This window comes from Rhinopithecus roxellana, chromosome 15, assembly GCF_007565055.1.
Source record: "Rhinopithecus roxellana isolate Shanxi Qingling chromosome 15, ASM756505v1, whole genome shotgun sequence".
NCBI classification, from domain to species: domain Eukaryota; kingdom Metazoa; phylum Chordata; class Mammalia; order Primates; family Cercopithecidae; genus Rhinopithecus; species Rhinopithecus roxellana.
In genome coordinates, this window is record NC_044563.1 from 118,461,430 (window position 1) to 118,482,235 (window position 20,806).

At 38.3% G+C, this 20,806-nt stretch overlaps 1 protein-coding gene across 12 annotated transcripts in view; it reads left to right on the forward strand.

Moving 5' to 3' along the window:
• The window catches only part of YAP1 (Yes associated protein 1), a 126,649-nt gene extending 107,457 nt beyond the window's left edge, over positions 1–19,192 (forward strand). For 4 of the 12 annotated variants that reach the window (XM_010379041.2, XM_010379042.2, XM_010379045.2 and 1 more), the window contains 3 exons: positions 9,378–9,508; positions 13,242–13,354; positions 15,473–15,854. In XM_010379041.2, the coding sequence (XP_010377343.1) occupies positions 9,378–9,508; positions 13,242–13,354; positions 15,473–15,711 (483 nt within the window). In that variant the 3' untranslated portion in view covers positions 15,712–15,854. Of the gene's footprint in view, positions 1–9,377; positions 9,509–13,241; positions 13,355–15,472 lie in introns of all 12 variants that reach the window. The other 8 variants (XM_010379043.2, XM_010379044.2, XM_010379049.2 and 5 more) reach the window with 5 other exon arrangements.
• The last annotated feature ends 1,614 nt before the right edge of the window (positions 19,193–20,806 follow it).

Sequence of the window (20,806 nt, forward strand, 5' to 3'; positions counted from 1 at the left end):
TAGATATAGATATAGATATAGATATAGATATATTTTTTTTTTTTTTTTGAGATGGAGTCTCGCTCTGTTGCCCAGGCTGGAGTGCAGTGGCCAGATCTCAGCTCACTGCAAGCTCCACCTCCCGGGTTCACGCCATTCTCCTGCCTCAGCCTCCCAAGTAGCTGGGACTACAGGCACCTGCCACCTCGCCCGGCTAGTTTTTTGTAGTTTTTAGTAGAGACGGGGTTTCACCGTGTTAGCCAGGATGGTCTCGATCTCCTGACCTCGTGATCCGCCCGTCTCGGCCTCCCAAAGTGCTGGGATTACAGGCTTGAGCCACCGCGCCCGGCCCTATGTTTTATTTTTAATGGGTATGTTGAAAACTTTGTATAAGAGGGAAGATTTAGCCTCACACCCTGCACCCTTTTAACTGGCTATTTCATTTATTTTTTCACTTGTTTTTTCATTTGCTTTTTCATTTGTTATTTCACTTGCCCCTTGTTATTTGAACAGTGCCGTAGTAACTTTGAGACCATGATTAAGTAATACAGATTACAAAAGGCCTAATTCCAGAAGTCTGTGAGAAAGAGTGTAGAATCCTAGGATAATGCTAGGGAACACCAAACTGCCATCCTGTTTTGGATATGACTTTTCAGAGTTTAAGATTATCATATAGTTCTCATAACTGTCCCCAAATCCATGTGTATACTTTTTTTAATCAAAAAAGTTGTTCTGAAGTTAAAGCTTCTTTGGTAAATGGCATAAACGTTAAAAAAACATAAAGCATTGGCTCAGTGTTTTAATGACTTTAGAAATAATAAAATGTTCTATTATAGTTTAAAGCTGTGTTGGAAAATGAGGTATGGCAAGACCTCTATCTTAAACAGTTGGAAGAAATGACATTTTTTTCTATTTTTAGAATTGTTGACATAAACTGCTATCACTAAGGCAGACTATTTACAAGGCATATGTTTTTAGAGTTATTCTCCATTTCTAAATTTGGATTTTTAGTTCACTAAGTGAGTCTTCCTTAAACAAATTGATTACCACCCTCCCTGCAAAAGCCCTAACCATGCCATATATCATCCAGAAACGGATACACTCTTTGTGTAATGCAGTATTTGCTAAAGACAGAATAGCTTTAAGAAAGTAACATTGACTAGGTAGCTCCCCAAGTCATTAATTCTTATTTTATTTATTTATTTATTTTTTTGAAATGAAATCACCCAGGCTGGAGCGCAATGGCATGATCTCGGCTCACTGTAACCTCCACCTCGTGGGTTCAAGTGATTCCCCTGCCTCAGCCTCCCAAGTAGTTGGGATTACAGGCGCACACCACCACGCCCAGCTAATTTTTTTGTTTTTTTAGTAGAGACAGGGTTTCACCATGTTGGTTAGGCTGGTCTCGAACTCCTGACCTCAGGTGATCCACCCGCCTTGGCCTCCCAAAGTGTTGGGATTACAGGCATGAATCACTGCTCCTGGCCTATGTTAATATTTTTATATGCAATGAATATAATATGTTTCATTGGGTTCAATAAGGAAAATAAAATAGTGTTGATATTTAAGGAAATTGCTAGACATGGGGTAGGGAAATTGCATATATTTATATAAGAAAATAGGCCATCCTTTTTCTCCCCTTCTTAACAATATGTCTTTGTAGTTCAGTCTTGCCAAAAAAAACAACCTCTACCTCCCACACAGTCACGCGTGCATGAGTGTGCACACACTCAGATAACGAAGGTTTCAGGAGACAGATCTTAGAAGTGAAATGGAAGTTTCGGAATGTATCCTACTCCATGTTTTACCTAGTCAGATTATGAAGGAGAATGACCATGAAGTTAGACAATTGAGGCCGGGCGCGGTGGCTCAAGCCTGTAATCCCAGCACTTTGGGAGGCCGAGACGGGCGGATCACGAGGTCAGGAGATTGAGACCATCCTGGCTAACACGGTGAAACCCCGTCTCTACTAAAAAATACAAAAAAATTAGCCGGGCGAGGTGGCGGGCGCCTGTAGTCCCAGCTACTCGGGAGGCTGAGGCAGGAGAATGGCGTGAACCCGGGAGGCAGAGCTTGCAGTGAGCTGAGATCTGGCCACAGCACTGCAGCCTGGGCGGCAGAGCGAGACTCCATCTCAAAAAAAAAAAAAAAAAAAAAAAAAGTTAGACAATTGAGAAAGAATTTTCTCCTATAAGGTGTCCTGCTTCTAGGGAGAAACAGTTAAATCATGTGTTTCCATCCTGAGTAAGTGTTATAATTCCTTGTATTCTTAGCAAAGGACTGTAAATGTCAAAGGGAAGTTACCATAGGAAACTTAAGAATTTTAGATGTAAAACAGTGAAAATTTGTTTCAGGGTTATCTAGACATTTTGCTAGGTACTTTTAAAAAATAATATGGATAAGCATGAAGTCAAATTAATCTGAATTTTTAATCAAAAATATTTTATATAAATTCTCCATTTTATTGCATTTAAAAATAAGCCTGTATATATCTTACACCTGTGTAAAAGAATGCCAGTTATATTTCAATAGAGTAATTTTATCAAAACACATTTTCAGTGAATATCAACATTGTTTCATAATTGGGTAAATCTGGCATAGCTCTTTTGTAGACAATCCAGTTATATCCTGAGCCATAAGCCTTGGGACATAATTGGATTGTCTACAAAACTGATTTTAGTTCAAACATTTCATGTTGAAAGTTACCTCTATCTCTAAGAAGTTTTTGGATTATTTTATCCTGAACACAATGCCTAAAATTAGAATACTGGACTAAAAATACAAGTTAGTTAAACTTCTGTTTTGCCAAAGGTAACTAGGATAAATAGTTTGACAAACTTTCAAAACTTCGGAAATAAGTTACAGGAAATTCAGCCAAAACATAATCATGCTTCTGTTCTGTATTTCAAAGGTCAAATAGTTTTTTCTAACTGAAGCAAGTATTTTTAGCCATTTTCTTCTGTAATAATAGAAAAATGTGGTAGCTTTTCCCGTTGAGCTTGTAAATCTTAGCTTATCTGGGACACATTTGGAGTCAGAGCTATCTGTGCTATAAGTAAAACTAAGGGTCCCAGTTTGTTCTGGAGGAAACTTTGCAGGGTGGTTCATAAAAGAAAACAAGAGTTTGCCTGCTTTATTTAGTGGACTTTTATGGAACCAAGACCTAGCCATAAGCCATTGACTCTTCTTACATTTCCCTCCTCTCATGTAAGTAGCAATATAATTTCCCAGAAGGCAAAAAAGATGCTAAGATCATGTATTTTTGGTAGTTAAGGTATTTTGGCCTTACATAAAATTGATGCCTGGATCCACATCATTTAGAAAAATAATGAGAAAGGCAGTAAAAGTAGTCAGTAGTCTGGAAACACTTAGAATATTTTTAGGGTTTTTAAAATTTTTTAGCGTATCCAAGAGAAACGAAAGCGTGTGTCTACACAAAGCCAAAATGTAGAAACAACCCAAATGTAGAAACCACCCAGATGAATAGATAAACAAATGTAATATATTCCCACAGTGGAATACTAGTTAGCAATAAAAAGGAATGAGCTGTGTGGATATAACATGAATGAATCCCAAAGTTATCACACTAAGTGAAAAAGTACATGCTATAAGATTTTATTTTAGAAAATTCTAGAAAATACCAACTAATCTATAATGACAAAAAGCAGATCATTAGTTTCTGAAGGTTGAAGTAGGGGAGGTGAGAAGTAGTGGGAGAAAATTTTAAGGATAATTTTTCTTTCTTTCTTTCTTTTTTTTGAGACCGAGTTTCGTTTTTATTGTCCAGGCTGGAGTGCAATGGCGCAGTCTCGGCTACCACAACCTCTGCCTCCCAGGTTCAAGTGATTCTCCTGCCTCAGCCTCCCGAGCTTGAATTACAGGCGCCCACCACCACACCCAGCTAATTTTTTGTATTTTTAGTAGAGACAGGGTTTCTGCATGTTAGTCAGGCTGGTCTTGAACTCCCAACCTCAGGTGATCTGCCCACCTCAGCCTCCCAAAGTACTGGGATTACAGGTGTGAGTCACTGCACCTGGCTGAGGATGATTATCTTGATTGTAGTGGCAGCTTCACAGGTGTATACACATTTCAAAACTCATCAATTCATGCACTTTAAAATTTATTGTACATCAGTTATCTATCAATAAAACTTTTCAAAATTTACTTGGAATATCTAATCACCTGTAACTGAAAGTTTCAAAACTCAGCTAAGTATTTATACCTTTAGTATGCTAGCCATAATCTGCATATATGTTATTTGTATCACTGGCCTTGTTACATTATAGAGTCATCCCCTAGGGGATTGGTTCCAGGAATCCTCACGAATACCAGAATCCTCAGATGCTCAAGTCCCTTGTATAAAACGGATACTATTTGCTTATAACCTACATACATCCTCCTGTATACCTTAAATCATTTCTAGATTACTTACAATAATACAATGGAAATGGTGTGTAAAAGCTGTTATACTGTTATAACTGTATTGTTATTCTGTATTGGGAATAATGGCAAGAAGAATAGTCTGTGTATGTTAAGTACAGACACAGCCTTCCATTTTTCTTCTCGAATATTTTGATCCATACTTGGTTGACCCCATGGATATAAAAGGGTGACTATATTTGTTTTCATGCCAAATTCTTCCCTCTTTGATTAATAATACACTCTCCTGCCACCAGTAAGTAAAGTGTCTTTTTTAAATTGATTCTTTCAAGTCTAATTTAGGTGAATCCTTAGGTTAGTTACTCTTAGTCATGGCTCAAATATAGGTTTAATGAGAAGAGTGTTTCCATAGCCCTTCAAAGGGTCAGATATCTCCTTAGGTAACATGGAATGATTTCCCTGCTTACTGACATCTCTAAATTATCTTTCTTTATAAATCTGCATAGTTGGTTCTGCAGTGTGTGCTGACATAGAAATTCAGTTGTTAAATGAAGTAAAAAGTAAAAATTTCATGGCTTTTAACAAACATAGTGGCCAAATTCAAAGCATCAAAAACATGGAGAGTCTAGTCTACACAGGATACTAGTTTTAACCTAATAAAAAGTCAAAATTTTATTTAAAGGCTAAAATAAAAAGTTATAAAAATAATATGAAAATTATAGCCAATTCAGTTATTTTAGTTATGACTTACAGGTTAGTGTTATATATTTGTTGTGCTACAAACATGAGCATACCTTCTCTGATCAAAAGCAAATGAAAGTCTTTAGGATATTCTCAAATACTCCCATGTTTTGTCACAGAACCCTAGCCATCACCTCATCTGGAGCCTATAATTGTATTCATTTTAAAGTTTATTGTTAAATACATCCTCATATTTTAAGAGCAATATAGATTCTTCAAGGAATTATAAGTTGTTTTATGCTCCAAATTAATCCATTCACTCTGCCCTTAGGGGGCACAGAAAAAATAATTACAATATTTTGTGATAAGTGCTGTGTTCAGGGTGTTAAAGACATGACATCTTTGTGTCTAATCCAATCTCAAGATTGAGATGGGATCACCACGGAGAGTTTCTTCAAGAAGATAGTGCCTTCACCAGGTCTTAAATAATATAGAAGAAAGGCATGGTATTGAGAGGATGTGTCCTCCCACAGACAGACTACAATGAGTGTAGTATCATTGTTTTTAAAGTCACTTCTCACTTTATAAGAAGAGCATGGGGAGGTGTCAAAAGTAGAAGATAGAAAAGAAATAAGAGGGACCCCCATAAGACTGCAAGAAAAGTTAAAAAGATGGTGACTGTAAATGAAGTTACTTTTGAGGGGAGCAGGAAGAGGTGGCAAGAGGGGCCAGAAAAATCAAAGATTATACCTGATGGCCTGTTTTGTTGTTGTTGTTGTTTTGGGGTTTTTTTGCTTGCTTGCTTGTTTTGAGACAGAGTCTCGCTCTGTCACCGAGGCTGGAGTGCAGTGGCGCGATCTCGGCTCACTGCAACCTCAGCCTCCTGAGTAGCTGGGACTACAGGCATATGCCACCATGCGCAGCTAATTTTTTTGTATTTTTCGTAGAGACGGGGTTTCACCACGTTGGTCAGGCTGGTCTCCAACTCCTGACCTCAAATGATGCGCCCGCCTCGGCCTCCCAAAATGCTGGGTTTACAGGCATGAGCCACCGCACCTGGCCGATGGCCTCAGTGTTCTAATGTAGATGGAAAAGAAATAGACATGGACTTCACTGACTGGGCATGGTGGCTCATGCCTGTAATCCTAACACTTTGGGAGGCCAATCACTTGAGCTCAGGTGTTCAAGACCAACGTGAGCAACATATAATGTGAGACCTTGTCTCTACAAAAAGTTTTGAAGAAGAAAAAAGAAAAGAAATGGACTTCCCTGAATAGGGGCTTGAGAGAGTATGCCATATTTGGAGTAGTGACCATGAGGATGTGAGAAAGAACTGACCAGGAACGAAACAAAACAAAAAACCAATAAATGATACATACTAAGGGTCCATCCAAAACCAAAGACCATTAATTTGTAATAATAACATTCTGGATAGTTGTGTGGGTTTTGTTTTTTGTTTTTTTTTTTTTTCCTTTTCCCTTAGCATTTCTCAGCAATCTCAGTATAAAAACGGAACAAACACACTTTGGAATTGCTTTGGGGTTAGGATTTGCTGGGCTGAGTTAAAATTATATGTACATCAGGAATCTAAAAGGTGCTTATGCTGTTTTGAATGATCAGTCCTGAATTCAAGCTTGTAGGGAAGGAGGAAAAAAAAATAAGATACCAAAAGAGAGCCAATAGACTAGAATAGTAAGGAGAGATGGGTCTGGAGTCTCTGAGGTTGGAGGGCGGGTAGAGTGGACATGAGTTTATGCAGGAACTGGTTAGAAAAAATGTGGTGAGAAAGTAGGATAAGTGCATGTAAGATTTTTGGGAGAGAAGTTTCTAAGCCAGTTCCAGGGTATGACTGACAGAATTAATGATTGAAATACAGTGATGAAGTGGTCAGTATCATTTCAGTGTAAAGGCGATCCCGGCATTTCAACAATGGGTTATTATATGGGTTTTATGTGTGGATGTCATAATTCCCATGTGATAAATGCAGTTGGAATGAAGTGAAACGCTGATCGTCGTCTCAGAACATGACTTAAGATTTTAGAATTGGTTTGGTTTCAAATAACAGGATCTTAGTGGCTGTGCAATGGGTGATTGAGTGGGGTGGAGATGAAGGTCACTGGAATCCAGAACATTCAGGAAGCTGTCAGGTTTAAGTGAATTGTCCATTTAATACTGAAGCATGTTGAGGCATAGAGAATACTTGGAGTGGCAAGAGACTTTGACCAGGCTCCAGAATTCTCCCGTATATAAGATGGAGTAACGAAGAGATCAGTACATTTGAGTGCAAGAAGCTGTTTGCCTTGCAGGGAAGATGGGCAAACAATTTTGGCATTTGGCCAAGACCCTAGGTCCCCTCTCAGGACATTGGGGATTGTTTTTTTAATGTATAGGATTGAAAAGAAAAGGAATTTTATTGATACTGTTAACAAAATATTAAATAGAAATTTGTGATATAATGTGCTTCTTTTTAATGTATAAATAACAAGATCTAAAGCTAGGTGCAGTGGCTTACTTACACTTGTAATCCCAGCGCTTTGGGCAGCTGAGGCAGGTAGATCATCTGAGCCTGGGAGGTTGAGACCAGCTGGGCAACAAGCCAAAACCCTGTCTCTACAAAAATACAAAAAATTAGCTTGGTATGGTGGTGTGCCCCTGTGGCTGTAGCTACTCATGAGGCTGAGGCAGGAGGATTACTTGAGCCTGGAAGGTCAAGGCTGCAGTGAGCTATGATTGCACCACTGCATTCCAGATTGGGTGACAGAGTGAGACCCTGTCTCAAAAAGATTGGAAAAAAAAAATCTAGAAGCACATCTTATAACATAACCACTGTAACATTGAAATAGCACTGATCATAAATGGTATTTTTAAATATTTGCAGCAACTATGATGTGATACGAAAACATCTTTATGTTCTATTGGTGAAAAGTTAGGTACAGTGAATACTAATGGTACATACTACATTGGAGAAAATGTTGATAAAGTTAGCAAAAATTAATGTATAATTCTTTTTTTTAACCCCATCCAATTTTACCCCACTTCAGAGACTGAATTCTGTTATGGTCCACTGGTTAAGCAACTCTGGTTTAAAGGATGGTATATCCAGAAGGCATAAACCTAAAGAAAAATAAGTGGTATTTGCATGCAGGAGAATTGTAGCTGAGCAGTGGCAGCGTAGAGCTAGGAGAAGCTTTCCATACTTCAGGACCCCATGGCTATTGTGGAGGGGAGGGCTGGAGATGGTGGGGCTGTGCCTCAGTGAGCAGACTTGACTCAGAAAGCTGTGTGGAAGGATGAGGGAGTTAGGCCAGTATCCTTTGTGATAAGAAACTGTATGTATTCCAAATCAAACCCAAAAAGTAGAAGGAAAGGAAGCTGATAGTAAGATGTTGTTTACGATAGGTGATTCTTAGGAGGGTAAGAAACAGTGAACAGATAGAGAAAAAAGACAAGAGTAGTAATGAGGGTGCTACAGTGAGATGGGTCACAGTGAGATGAACCGTTTTTGAGGTCCTAGGCAAATACAGGCTGAAACCTGGGATGTTTGGAAACCCATGAAGGCAGGCCTTCTGGAACCATCAGAGTAGCAGCCCACAGCCTTTGCTCAGGCTTCCAGGGAGAATCCTGCTGAGAAATTGTTGGATGTCCCTGAAGACATTTTACCCCATTTTAAATGTTTGTGGTGGAGAAGCCTTGGGCTTGTGTTTTTACTTCTGATGTCTTTTTTTCATTTTCCTCCTCTCTCCCTGCTAGAGAATAGAACATATTCTATCCAGCTCAGGATAGAAAAACCTGAAGTCAGAATGAGACATTTAATAGCAAAGTGTGAAATAGTGTTGGGGATTGGGGAAGGATTGATATCTTCTAGTAAAATCATCAGATGCTATTCTTCCTACTTTTTTTTTTTTTTTTTTCTCCTGTGGGTTCCAAACACAAAACCATATGAGAGTTGGTGAGTAAAAACAAACTTTAAGAATTACATTTTAAAGGCCAGACTTGCCATTCTATAATAACCCAAAGGAGGATTTGGGAGTGTCTTGCCACAGTAAGGAAAATAACAAAATGAAAACAAAGTAGCAAAATGTATATAGGGGAGTGGGGGGATTAATATAACTAGACAGACTTTAAATATATGTAACTTAATTTTTAGTCATTTGAAATGGATAGAAGAATTAGGTCATTTTGATTGGGGAATGTATTAACTTTAAACTAGATGCTTTTAATCTGTTTTTAATCTGTCTGCACGGTTACTCTGATGAACGTTTTATTTCTTTAAACCTAACATTAAATATGTTAATCAGTAGATTGATTCTCTTTGGCTTTGCTTTATTTTTAATTAGGAATTAGCACTGCGTAGCCAGTTACCAACACTGGAGCAGGATGGTGGGACTCAAAATCCAGTGTCTTCTCCCGGGATGTCTCAGGAATTGAGAACAATGACGACCAATAGCTCAGATCCTTTCCTTAACAGGTTAGTGAAAGTTGCTACTGATGAATGTCTGAAAAGGATCATTGCTTTAAAATCATTCTGCTTAGTGCTTGTAATAGTTATTTGGAACATCTGTGTGGGCCAAAAACCATAGCTGTAAATGAATCTCTCTGTAAATGGCAAGTACATGCAGAGGTGAGGATTAAAAGTTGTCTCCTGTGAGAGGAAGTGAGTTGTTCAGACTTGTACAAGGGATACTTACTCAAAGTCACAACGTGTTTGCTTCTGCCTATACTGTTGACTAACAGTTACTTAAAATTACAGAATCATGAAGGAACATGTGAATGCCTTTCTGTGAAAGCAAATGAATTGCATGTTAAACCTATTTAGGATTGCATTGTAAGGATCACTGGAAGGAATTTTCCACATAGCTATTCAACCTAAAATGTTTTACCCAGCAGCACTGTAAGGCCTCATGTTCTTACGGGCTATAGTCCAAGGAGATAAAGTGTAAGGTTGTGCCTCTTTCAAAAATGCATTAAGATTAACGGCAGTATTTGAAAATAACATAGCTTAGGAATGCTTCTTAGTGAGTTACCACAAATCCTGGGTTTCAGACAGATTGCAATATTATATAAACTGCCATTTTGAAGTCTGTAAGCTGAAACAGGTCATATTCTTTGCCTAGGAAGTCGTTTAAGATTAAGATTTAACTAAAATTAATTCTTCTAGGTTGTAAAATATCTGTGGAGTTTCAAACTTTTTAAAATATGGGAATACTTTGCACTTTGGATTCCTTTTCTAATCGATTTAAATAACACACTTTCTTAAACACCTAAAGGTATTTTGCGCTAGGAAAACTATTACATCACCTTTTCAGTTCTCACCAATTAAATTGGAAACTTAGTAATTCCAAGAGAAAATATCTTACCCTGCTAAAAATATTTAGTGCAATAGAATTCACCATTTACTCAGTTTTTAAGGTTAGTGCTGGTGGCCTAGTTGGAAGGTTTGATTTTGAAGGCCACCTAAAATGTATTTTAAGTTTGTATTTACTCTTCTGACAGTTCTGTCTAAAAGTAAGTGTATTTATATAAGATTATAGTTCTAGACTTAAACTGAGGCTAATTAAGAGAGGCATAGCCTCAAAACTTTTTTTCCAACAAGGAAAATTTCATCTCCTGTCTTATTGAAGGACCTATATTAATCCCAGAGATAAAAATTAGACCATTTTAAAAATGGATAGGCTGCATATCCTTCTGAAAGTCACTTATGAAGTTTTTTTTCTTAAAACTTTTGATGAGAGCTGGGCTACAATTTGAGATTCTATTTTCTGGGAAGATCAGAGTGGCAGACAATCAGCGTTACTAATCTAAGGGCAGAATTATATATGCATTATCTGCAGTACCCCCAGTTTCTAATAATAACGTACATCTGACTTTGACTTTTTTTTGTTCTTTAAAAAAAAAAAAAAAAAAAAAACTCTTGGCTATGGTGCCTGTAATCCCAGCACTTTGGGAGCCGAGGCGGGTGGACCACCACCTGGGTTAAGGAGTTCAAGACCAGCCTGACCAACATGGTGAAACCCCGTCTTTACTAAATACAAAATTAGCTGGGCGTGGTCACGCATGCCCATCATCCCAGCTACTCGAGAGGCTGAGGCAGGAGAATCACTTGAACCCAGGAAGCGGAGGTTGTGGTGAGCCAAGATCATGCCATTGCACTCCAGCCTGGGCAACAAGAGTGAAACTTCGTCTGAAAAACAAAAAGACAAACAAAAAAAAACCTCTTGATGGTTTTTCTCTTGTTTACTATTTGATTTATATATATTCCTTAAGCTCTAAATACTTTTTCCCCCAACTTGCCATAGCATTGACTCTTAGTAGTAATGCAAACTTCCCTTATCTCCCTTTTACTTTTGAGATCCCTCAAAGCTCACTCAGATGTCCCCCTCCATGAAACCTTTACCCTTTACTTTCAAGCTCCCTGTTTGTTCTGAAAGTACTGTGCTTACATAGTTCATATAGCCCCGTATATGATTCAGTAGTATATTTGTTCATTTCCCTCCTTGAAGTTGTAAGTCTCTCACAAAACATTGTTTGTAGGTGGTGGTGGTTGTTAACCTCATTATCCTCAAAGCCTAGTCTAATGCCTGTCATGTAGTAGCAGATGCTCAGTGAATGTTTATTGAATGAGTGGAGCCTGTAGGAGGTGAGGTTCTGCAGGGAGCAGTTCTTTGCCAGGAAAATGGCCCTGTAAACTCTGTCCTCAGGAATGCCCATGTGCTTCCCCTGTGGTTTGGAATGAACTCTGCACAACTCTGTAAGTTCAGCTATTCAGTAATAGACTAAAATGTCTGATGTGTGTACCATGCTTAGCAGCCGAATAGAGTGATGACTAGGACCAGGCTCTTGTCCCAGATCAGGGCAGGCAAAATACAAACAAACCACATCCTGAGGCCTTCTCATCCGTGGCTGCATTGTATATCAATGGTCTCAGAGGCAAATATGTGTTTTCTTGGATCTGTGTGAAGCTTTTGAGCATTGGCAAAATCTGGCAGAAGCAATAGAGTAAACCAGTGATTGCAGTATATAGAATGAGGGGAGAGAGAGAACAAGGCAAATGCATTGCATCATTTAGGGAAGGCAGTTGGGGTACTGACTGAGCTTGTAGCCTTGAGCAGTTGTTAAACTTGTTTTTATTTTTTAACTTTTATGTAAGTTAAATAACTGCTTATTAAATGTACAAGCTGTAGAGAAAGTTAAAGTTCACACTCATGTACACAGACCATTGAAGAATAGCAGCTGCCTTGATTTTATGCTTTTCTCCAAGATTTTCTAGAGTTAGTAGAACTGAGAATTTTCCAGAGTTAGTAGAACTCAGTGAATGCCTGCTGATGTCTAGATGCTACTAGCTTAGGAGAGTGTTCTATTTATCAGAGTAATGGATATTTACCATACTCGAATGTAAATCTGGGAAACCTTAACTTAGTCTAAAGTGAAAATCTGTGTCGGGTCATTTTATTTTCAAGGGATGTGCCTTGCAGTTTTCTGTTTTGCTCTTTCCTTTAACTGGAGCTATATGATCTCCTGTTTCCTTTCGTACTGAAGTGTTTGAGGCTTTTTCCTCCCCTGCCCAAACACAGAAGCAAGGAGATGAAGCCATGAGTATTCTTATCTTATCAGCAGTGACTCATCTATTTTGGCTCAGTCCTAAAAGGAATTCTGGTGGTTTATTTGGGGTTGATTTTTCCTTGGCTTATGTTTTCTGCACAAGAGCTAGGAATTTAACTTGAATCTAGTGCAGACCTGTCTCCTCGCCCACCTGGAGTTTGTGTTTTGACCTCTCTGTCTGTGCCACCACCACCTGGAGAATTGAGACCTTGGGACAAGTAAGTTGTGTGGGTTCCTCCCCACCTCCAGATTCAAATGGTATTACAGAGAGGAGAATACTCATGCAGAGAATTGTCTGCCAGCCAGGAAAACTAACTGAGGGTATCTTTTTTTGTCCCTTATTGTCACCAAGCACAGAACCTTAGGAGAAATCTTGGCTCCTTAGGGCTGCCAGCTTCAATTAGGATTAACTTGTCTATTTCACTTCATAGCACAAGCCCTGTGTACGGCCCTGAGGGAGGGGCTTGTTTCAGACATTGCAGAGCAGGAATTTTCACTAATCCTCTTTGAGAATTATGTTGGTACTCAGCAGGTGTTTATTTTTACCTTGAATTGATTTTTAAAATTTTTTGTGTTGGTCTTTAACTGTCATGTTTTTGTAGTGGCACCTATCACTCTCGAGATGAGAGTACAGACAGTGGACTAAGCATGAGCAGCTACAGTGTCCCTCGCACCCCAGATGACTTCCTGAACAGCGTTGATGAGATGGATACAGGTTGGTATTCTTTATTCCTCTTAGTAACCTGACTTACAGTCGGATATGTTATCAGCAGGTCTAATAAGGTATTGTAAGCAAGATTATTCAGAAGAAAACCAATTAAAATCCTGTAAATTCGAATTAAATTGAGCCTGCTTTGTCTCTATATGGTGATTTGTAACTGGTATTTTCCTAGTTTAAAAAAAAATATATCATGAATTGGCCGGGTGCAGTGACTCATGCCTGTAACGCCAGCATTTTGGGAGGCCAAAGTAGGCGTATTGCTTGAGCCCAGGAGTTCAAGACCAGTCTGGGCAACATGGTGAAACCCCATCTCTACAAAAAAATACAAAAATAAGCCCAGTGTTGTAGTACGTGCCTGTAGTCCCAGCTACTCAGGAGGCTGAGGTGGGGGAGGATGGATTGAGCCCCGGTGATCACACCACTGCACTCCAGTTTGGGTGACAGAATGAGACCCCTTCTCAAAAAAAAAAAAAAAAAAAATCATAAATTGGATATATCAGCTCTATTTGAATAAAACTCTGGCAACATGACTTATGTTAGTTAGCATGTTGATCTTAATTGGCAAGACAAACTGAAGAGCCTGTTAGAACATCTCTCTCCTTATTATAGATTTGTGTCCTTAATTTTGAGAAATGTCTACATGTAATTCAGTGTTTGTCTTCATCTTTTCTCTAAGAGTTTTTGGTTCACCTTAGGTGTTACGGGGCTCAGGAAACCAGATGGGAAAGACTAGGAGGTGGGGCCCACTTACTTTATTAGAATAGTTGCAGAAGGCCAGGTGCGGTGACTTACACCTGTAATCCCAGCACTTTGGGAGGCCAAGGTGGCCAGATCACCTGAGGTCAGGAGTTTAAGACCAGTCTGTCCAACATGGTGAAACCCTGTCTCTACTAAAAATACATAAATTAGCCATGTGTGGTGGTGTGCGCCTGTAATCCCAGCTACTCAGGAGACTGAGGCAGGAGAATCATTTGAACCCAGGAGGCGGAGGTTGCAGTGAGCCAAGATCACACCACTGTACTCCAGCCTGGGTGATGGAGCAAGACTTTGTCTCAAAAAAAAAAAGGAATAATTACAGGGGTCTTGCAGGAGCTAAGAAATACCTGCCTCACAGGGGTTATTAAGGAAGCATTTCTCCTGTGGCTTACCTGGCAACAATTGCCTTAAACTTGACAACTGCCAGACTGCATGAATTGGCAGGGAAATGAAGCTGTTCTTTAGCTACCAACTCTTTCGCTGACTACTTCTCTTCTGAAAGTGTTTAGCAAGGCTTTTGTGGCTGTACTCATCCAGCTCCTGGCTTTGATGCTTTCTAGAATCCGCACTACCCCCTCCTCTCTGCTTACCTAGATTTTAAATCATCCTTAGGAGCCACTTCAAACCCATTTCACACACAACACCTTTACTTACTCCTCTAATCTGTATTTCTCTCTTCTCTAGACCCCTATAGCACTTAGTGGTTTATATTAGTTTTTCTGAAAGTATGTTCTATTGAAGCTCTGAGGAATGTTAATGTTGTCATATGCAAAAAAGGCTTTGTGGCCGAGTAAGTTTGGGAAACCTAGAAGCAAGGCTAAGAAGATGTATTTCTTCAAAGCCCTCTGGGAAGCTTGTTTTGCTGTTATGAAGGTGCATTTCCTAATGGTGGAATAAAGTATTCATGCAGTCCTTTTATTTTAATGTTTCCCAAAGTGTTTTTAAGACCCAGGAAGTTCTATACCACTCGTTTTTATGTTTAGTCTTATTATGGTGGTGCTTATCTGGAAGACAGGGTAGTGATGCTGTTGTGTTGTGTTCTTGTTCTCTCTCTCCCTGCTGCATATAATTTTTCAAGGACTTTTTTATTTTTTTAATGACTCCCTTTAGTGCTCAGCACATAATAGCAATCGAGCTGTTATTGGATATCTGAACAAATGTTGAAGCAAAAGTAAACTCGGCATTGTTATTTTGTTATCTGTGAGTTGTTTGATCTGATACAAATTCTAGGTATCAGTTTAGGTCAGTCAGGAGCGCTTTTCTTTCCCTGTGCATTTCTGTATGCTCATAGGATACAGCCCTGATGTTAGCTTTTCAAAAAGGACTTCGTTATCTCTCTGTGTGTGTTTCCACCAGGTGATACTATCAACCAAAGCACCCTGCCCTCACAGCAGAACCGTTTCCCAGACTACCTTGAAGCCATTCCTGGGACAAATGTGGACCTTGGAACACTGGAAGGAGATGGAATGAACATAGAAGGAGAGGAGTTGATGCCAAGTCTGCAGGAAGCTTTGAGTTCTGACATCCTTAATGACATGGAGTCTGTTTTGGCTGCCACCAAGCTAGATAAAGAAAGCTTTCTTACATGGTTATAGAGCCCTCAGGCAGACTGAATTCTAAATCTGTGAAGGATCTAACGAGACATATGCACCTGAAATTTCCATAAGCCAGTTGCAGTTTTCTGGCTAATACAGAAAAAGATGAACAAACGTCCAGCAAGATACTTTAATCCTCTATTTTGCTCTTCCTTGTCCATTGCTGCTGTTAATATATTGCTGACCTCTTTCACAGTTGGCTCTAAAGAATCAAAAAAAAGAAAAAAACTTTTTGTTTCTTTTGCTATTATAACTACTGTTCATTTTGGGGGCTGGGGGAAGTGAGCCTGTTTGGATGATGGATGCCATTCCTTTTGCCCAGTTAAATGTTCACCAGTCATTTTAACTAAATACTCAGACTTAGAAGTCAGATGCTTTATGTCACAGCATTTAGTTTGCTCACCATTTGTTTCTTCAGCTGCCTTTGGCCAGTGGAAAAACATGATTTACTGGTCTGACAAGCCAAAAATGTTCTATCTGATATTAAATACTTAATGCTGATTTGAAGAGATAGCTGAAACCAAGGCTGAAGACTGTTTTACTTTCAGTATTTTCCTTTCCTCCTAGTGCTATCATTAGTCACATAGTGACCTTGATTTTATTTTAGGAGCTTATAAGGCATGAGACAATTTCCATAGAAATATATTAATTATTGCCACATACTCTAGTATAGATTTTGGTGGATAATTTTGTGGGTGTGCATTTTGTTTTGTTGGGGTTTTTTTTTGGCGGGGCGGTGGGGAGTGTTGATTGGTTGGTTTTGTCGGAACCTAGGCAAATGACCATATTAGTGAATCTGTTCATAGTTGTAGCTGGGGACGGTTATTATAGTTGTTTTGGTAAAATCTTCATTTCCTGGTTTTTTTTACCACCTTATTTAAATCTTGATTATCTGCTCTCTCTTTTATATACATAGACACACCCAAACGTAACATTTATAATAGTGTGGTAGTGGAATGTATCCTTTTTTTAGGTTTCCCTACTTTCCAGTTAATTTTTAAAATGGTAGCGCTTTGTATGCATTTAGAATACGTGACTAGTAGTTTATATTTCACTGGTAGTTTAAATCTGGTTGGGGCAGTCTGCAGATGTTTGAAGTAGTTTAGTGTTCTAGAAAGAGTTATTACTATGGATAGTTCTAGGGGAGTGCTCCACGCCCTCTGGGCATACGATAGATATTATCTGATGAATTGGAAAGGAGCAAACCAGAAATGGCTTTATTTTATCCCTTGGACTCCCTTGGACTAATTGACTCCCTTGGACTAATTTTTAAGTCTCGGTTGGAAATCACTGAGTAGGTTCATAATGTGCTTGACAAATAAGCTTTATAGTGGTTTACCTTCATTTAGCTTTGGAAGTTTACCTTTACCTTAGTTTTGGAAGTAAATTCTAGTTTGTAGTTCTCATTTGTAATGAACACATTAACGACTAGATTAAAATATTGCCTTCAAGATTGTTCTTACTTATAAGACTTGCTCCTACTTCTATGCTGAAAATTGACCCTGGATAGAATTATAAGGTCATGAGTTAGCTGGAAAAGTGATCAGATTAATAAATGTATATTGGTAGTTGAATTTAGCAAAGAAATAGAGATAATCATGATTATACCTTTATTTTTACAGGAAGAGATGATGTAACTAGAGTATGTGTCTACAGGAGTAATAATGGTTTCCAAAGAGTATTTTTTAAAGGAACAAAATGAGCATGAATTAACTCTTCAGTATAAGCTATGAAGTAATAGTTGGTTGTGAATTAAAGTGGCACCAGCTAGCACCTCTATGTTTTAAGGGTCTTTCAATGTTTCTAGAATAAGCCCTTATTTTCAAGGGTTTATAACAGGCATAAAATCTCTTCTCCTGGCAAAAGCTGCTATGAAAAGCCTCAGCTTGGGAAGATAGATTTTTTCCCCCCAATTACAAAATCTAAGTATTTTGGCCCTTCAATTTGGAGGAGTGTAAAAGTTGGAAGTAAGAAGTTTTATTTTAAGTACTTTCAGTGCTCAAAAAAAATGCAATCACTGTGTTGTATATAATAGTTCATAGGTTGATCACTGAATAATTGACTCTAAGGCTTTTATTAAGAAAACAGCAGAAAGATTAAATCTTGCATTAAGTCTGGGGGGAAATGGCGACTGCAGATGGAGTTTTAGAGTAGTAATGAAATTCTACCTAGAATGCAAAATTGGGTATATGAATTATATAGCATGTTGTTGGGATTTTTTTTAATGTGCAGAAGATCAAAGCTACTTGGAAGGAGTGCCTATAATTTGCCAGTAGCCACAAATTAAGATTATATCTTATATATCAGCAGAGTAGCTTTAGCTTAGGGGGAGGGTGGGAAACTTTGCGGGGTTGTGAAGATTTAGGGGGACCTTGATAGAGAACTTGATAAACTTCTTTCTCTTTAATAAAGACTTGTCTTACACCTTACTGCCATTAAAGGCAGCTGTTCCTAGAATTTCAATCACTTAAGTACACCCACAACACAATAATATGGAGGTCTTCATTTCCCCTCGACTTTAATTTGCCCAGTTATACCTCAGTGTTGGAGCAGTACTGTGATACCTGGCACAGTGCTTTGATCTTATGATGCCCTCTGTACTGACCTGAAGGAGACCTAAGAGTCCTTTCCCTTTTTGAGTTTGAATCATAGTCTTGATGTGGTCTCTTGTTTTATGTTCTTGTTCCTAATGTAAAAGTGCTTAACTGCTTCTTGGTTGTATTGGGTAGCATTGGGATAAGATTTTAACTGGGTATTCTTGAACTGCTTTTACAATAAACCAATTTTATAATCTTTAAATTTATCAGCTTTTTACATTTGTGTTCTTTTCAGTCAGGGCTTCTTAGATCTACTTATGGTTGATGGAGCACATTGATTTGGAGTTTCAGATCTTCCAAAGCACTATATGTTGTAATAACTATTTTCTAAATATAGTGCCTTTAAAGGAAAAATGAACACAGGGAAGTGACTTTGCTACAAATAATGTTGCTGTTTTAAGTATTCATATTAAATACATGCCTTCTATATGGAACATGGGAGAAAGACTGAAAAATAACAGTAATTGTGTAATTCAGAATTCATATCAATCAGTGTTGAAACTCAAACATTGCAAAAGTGGGTGGCAATATTCAGTGCTTAACAATTTTATAGCGTTGGTACATCTGAGAAATGAGTATTCAGGTGGATTTTATCCTTGCAAGCATGTTTTTATAAGAATTGTGGGTGTGCCTATCATAACAATTGTTTTCTGTATCTTGAAAAAGTATTCTCCACATTTTAAATGTTTTATATTAGAGAATTCTTTAATGCACACTTGTCAAATATATATATATAGTACCAATGTTACCTGTTTATTTTTTGTTTTAGATGTAAGAGCATGCTCATATGTTAGGTACTTACATAAATTGTTACATTATTTTTTCTTATGTAATACCTTTTTATTTGTTTATGTGGTTCAAATATATTCTTTCCTTAAACTCTTCTTCGTTGTTTTTAACAATTGATATTTAAAACTTTTTTTTTTTTTTTTTTTTTTTTGGCTTCTTAATGGTCTTCGAATAGAACAAGAACTGGAAATAAAAGGTGATTGGGGAAGACAGGTAAAACTTAAGGTTCGTTTTGCTTTAAGTTAGGCTTGGCATTTGGAGCTTTTGAAGTATGGATATATACAATTTTTTTAACTTTGTGTTCTTCACATACACCATCCTCATCAATGGTAGTGTCTAAGCAGAATTGTGTCTGCTTCATTCTTAAATGATTTCACTACATGTGACAGCACAGGGGAAACTGAAAACATAAGAAGACAGCACTGTCTTTCAGAATGGCCTTTGGTTTTACTTATTTAATATATTCTCTCAGGCCAGGCAGGCAGATCACCTGAGGTTGGGAGTTCAAGACTGTCCTGACCAACATGGAGAAACCCCATCTCTACTAAAAATACAAAATTAGCCAGGCGTGGTGCCACATGTCTATAAACCCAGCTACTCAGGAGGCTGAGTACATATATATATATATTCTGTTCTATTTTGGAGGTCATGAGAGAATATATATATTAGTAAAAAGCATTACTTATTGGCTTATAAATAAAAACATTTACAAATTGAAGTGGTAGGTCTTGACCTTTCAGTAAGAAGTAGATTTGAATATCTTTAAAGATGGCTGGGCGTGGTTGCTCACGCCTGTAGTTTCAGAATTGTGAGAGGCTGAGGCGGGCGGATCACTTGAGGTCAGGAGTTCGACACCAGCCTGGTCAACATGGGGAAACCCCATCTGTACTAAAAATACAAAAATTAGCTGGGCATGGTGATGCACGCTTGCAATCCCAGCTACTTGAGAGACTGAGGCGGGAGGATCACTTGAACCCATGAGGCAGGGGCTGCAGTAAGCCAAGATCACGCCACTGCACTCCAGCCTGGGTGACACAGCGAGACTCCATCTCAAAAAAACAAAAAAAAAAGATACCTGTGTTTGTGTGTATAATAGCTTCGGTTATTGACACATCTATTTTGGTGAGGCAAATCTGAAAATGCTTCATATTTTACAATATATAATTTCTTTATGTTAGAACACTAATTTTGTGTAGCTTGAAATTATTTCCTTGTTGTAGTTCAGATACAGTGGTGGTACATCTTGGCTCGAAACCATACCTTGTGTCTGTAGGCATTGTGCTTGTTGCTCTGACTTTTTGTCAGATGGTGTGAAGCCCAGTAATGTGAATCTGCCTTCATTTTGGATCTCTGAACCAGAATTGTCTTTAGTTAACTCTGAGTCTAACAGAATACTCAGAAGAATGTATTTAGATTTGGAAATAGCCTCTAACGAGAACGAGGAGGAACATTCCAGATACTTGAGAAGTATAATAGTCATACTTAAAACCTGATTTACATAATGTTTTTCTTAGACCCCAAGTTAAAGTTCAGCAGCTCAGTAAGTGAATTGCTCAGCTGCAATAAGCAAGAAAATAGTCTTCCAGAGGGAGGGAGAAAAAGAGCAATAACTAGTAATAAAAGGAAACCTAGGTGACTACTGCAGAAGTGATCGGTAGACTGGTGGGTTTTGTTTAATTCCCCAACCCAGATTTCCATTTCTGGACAGC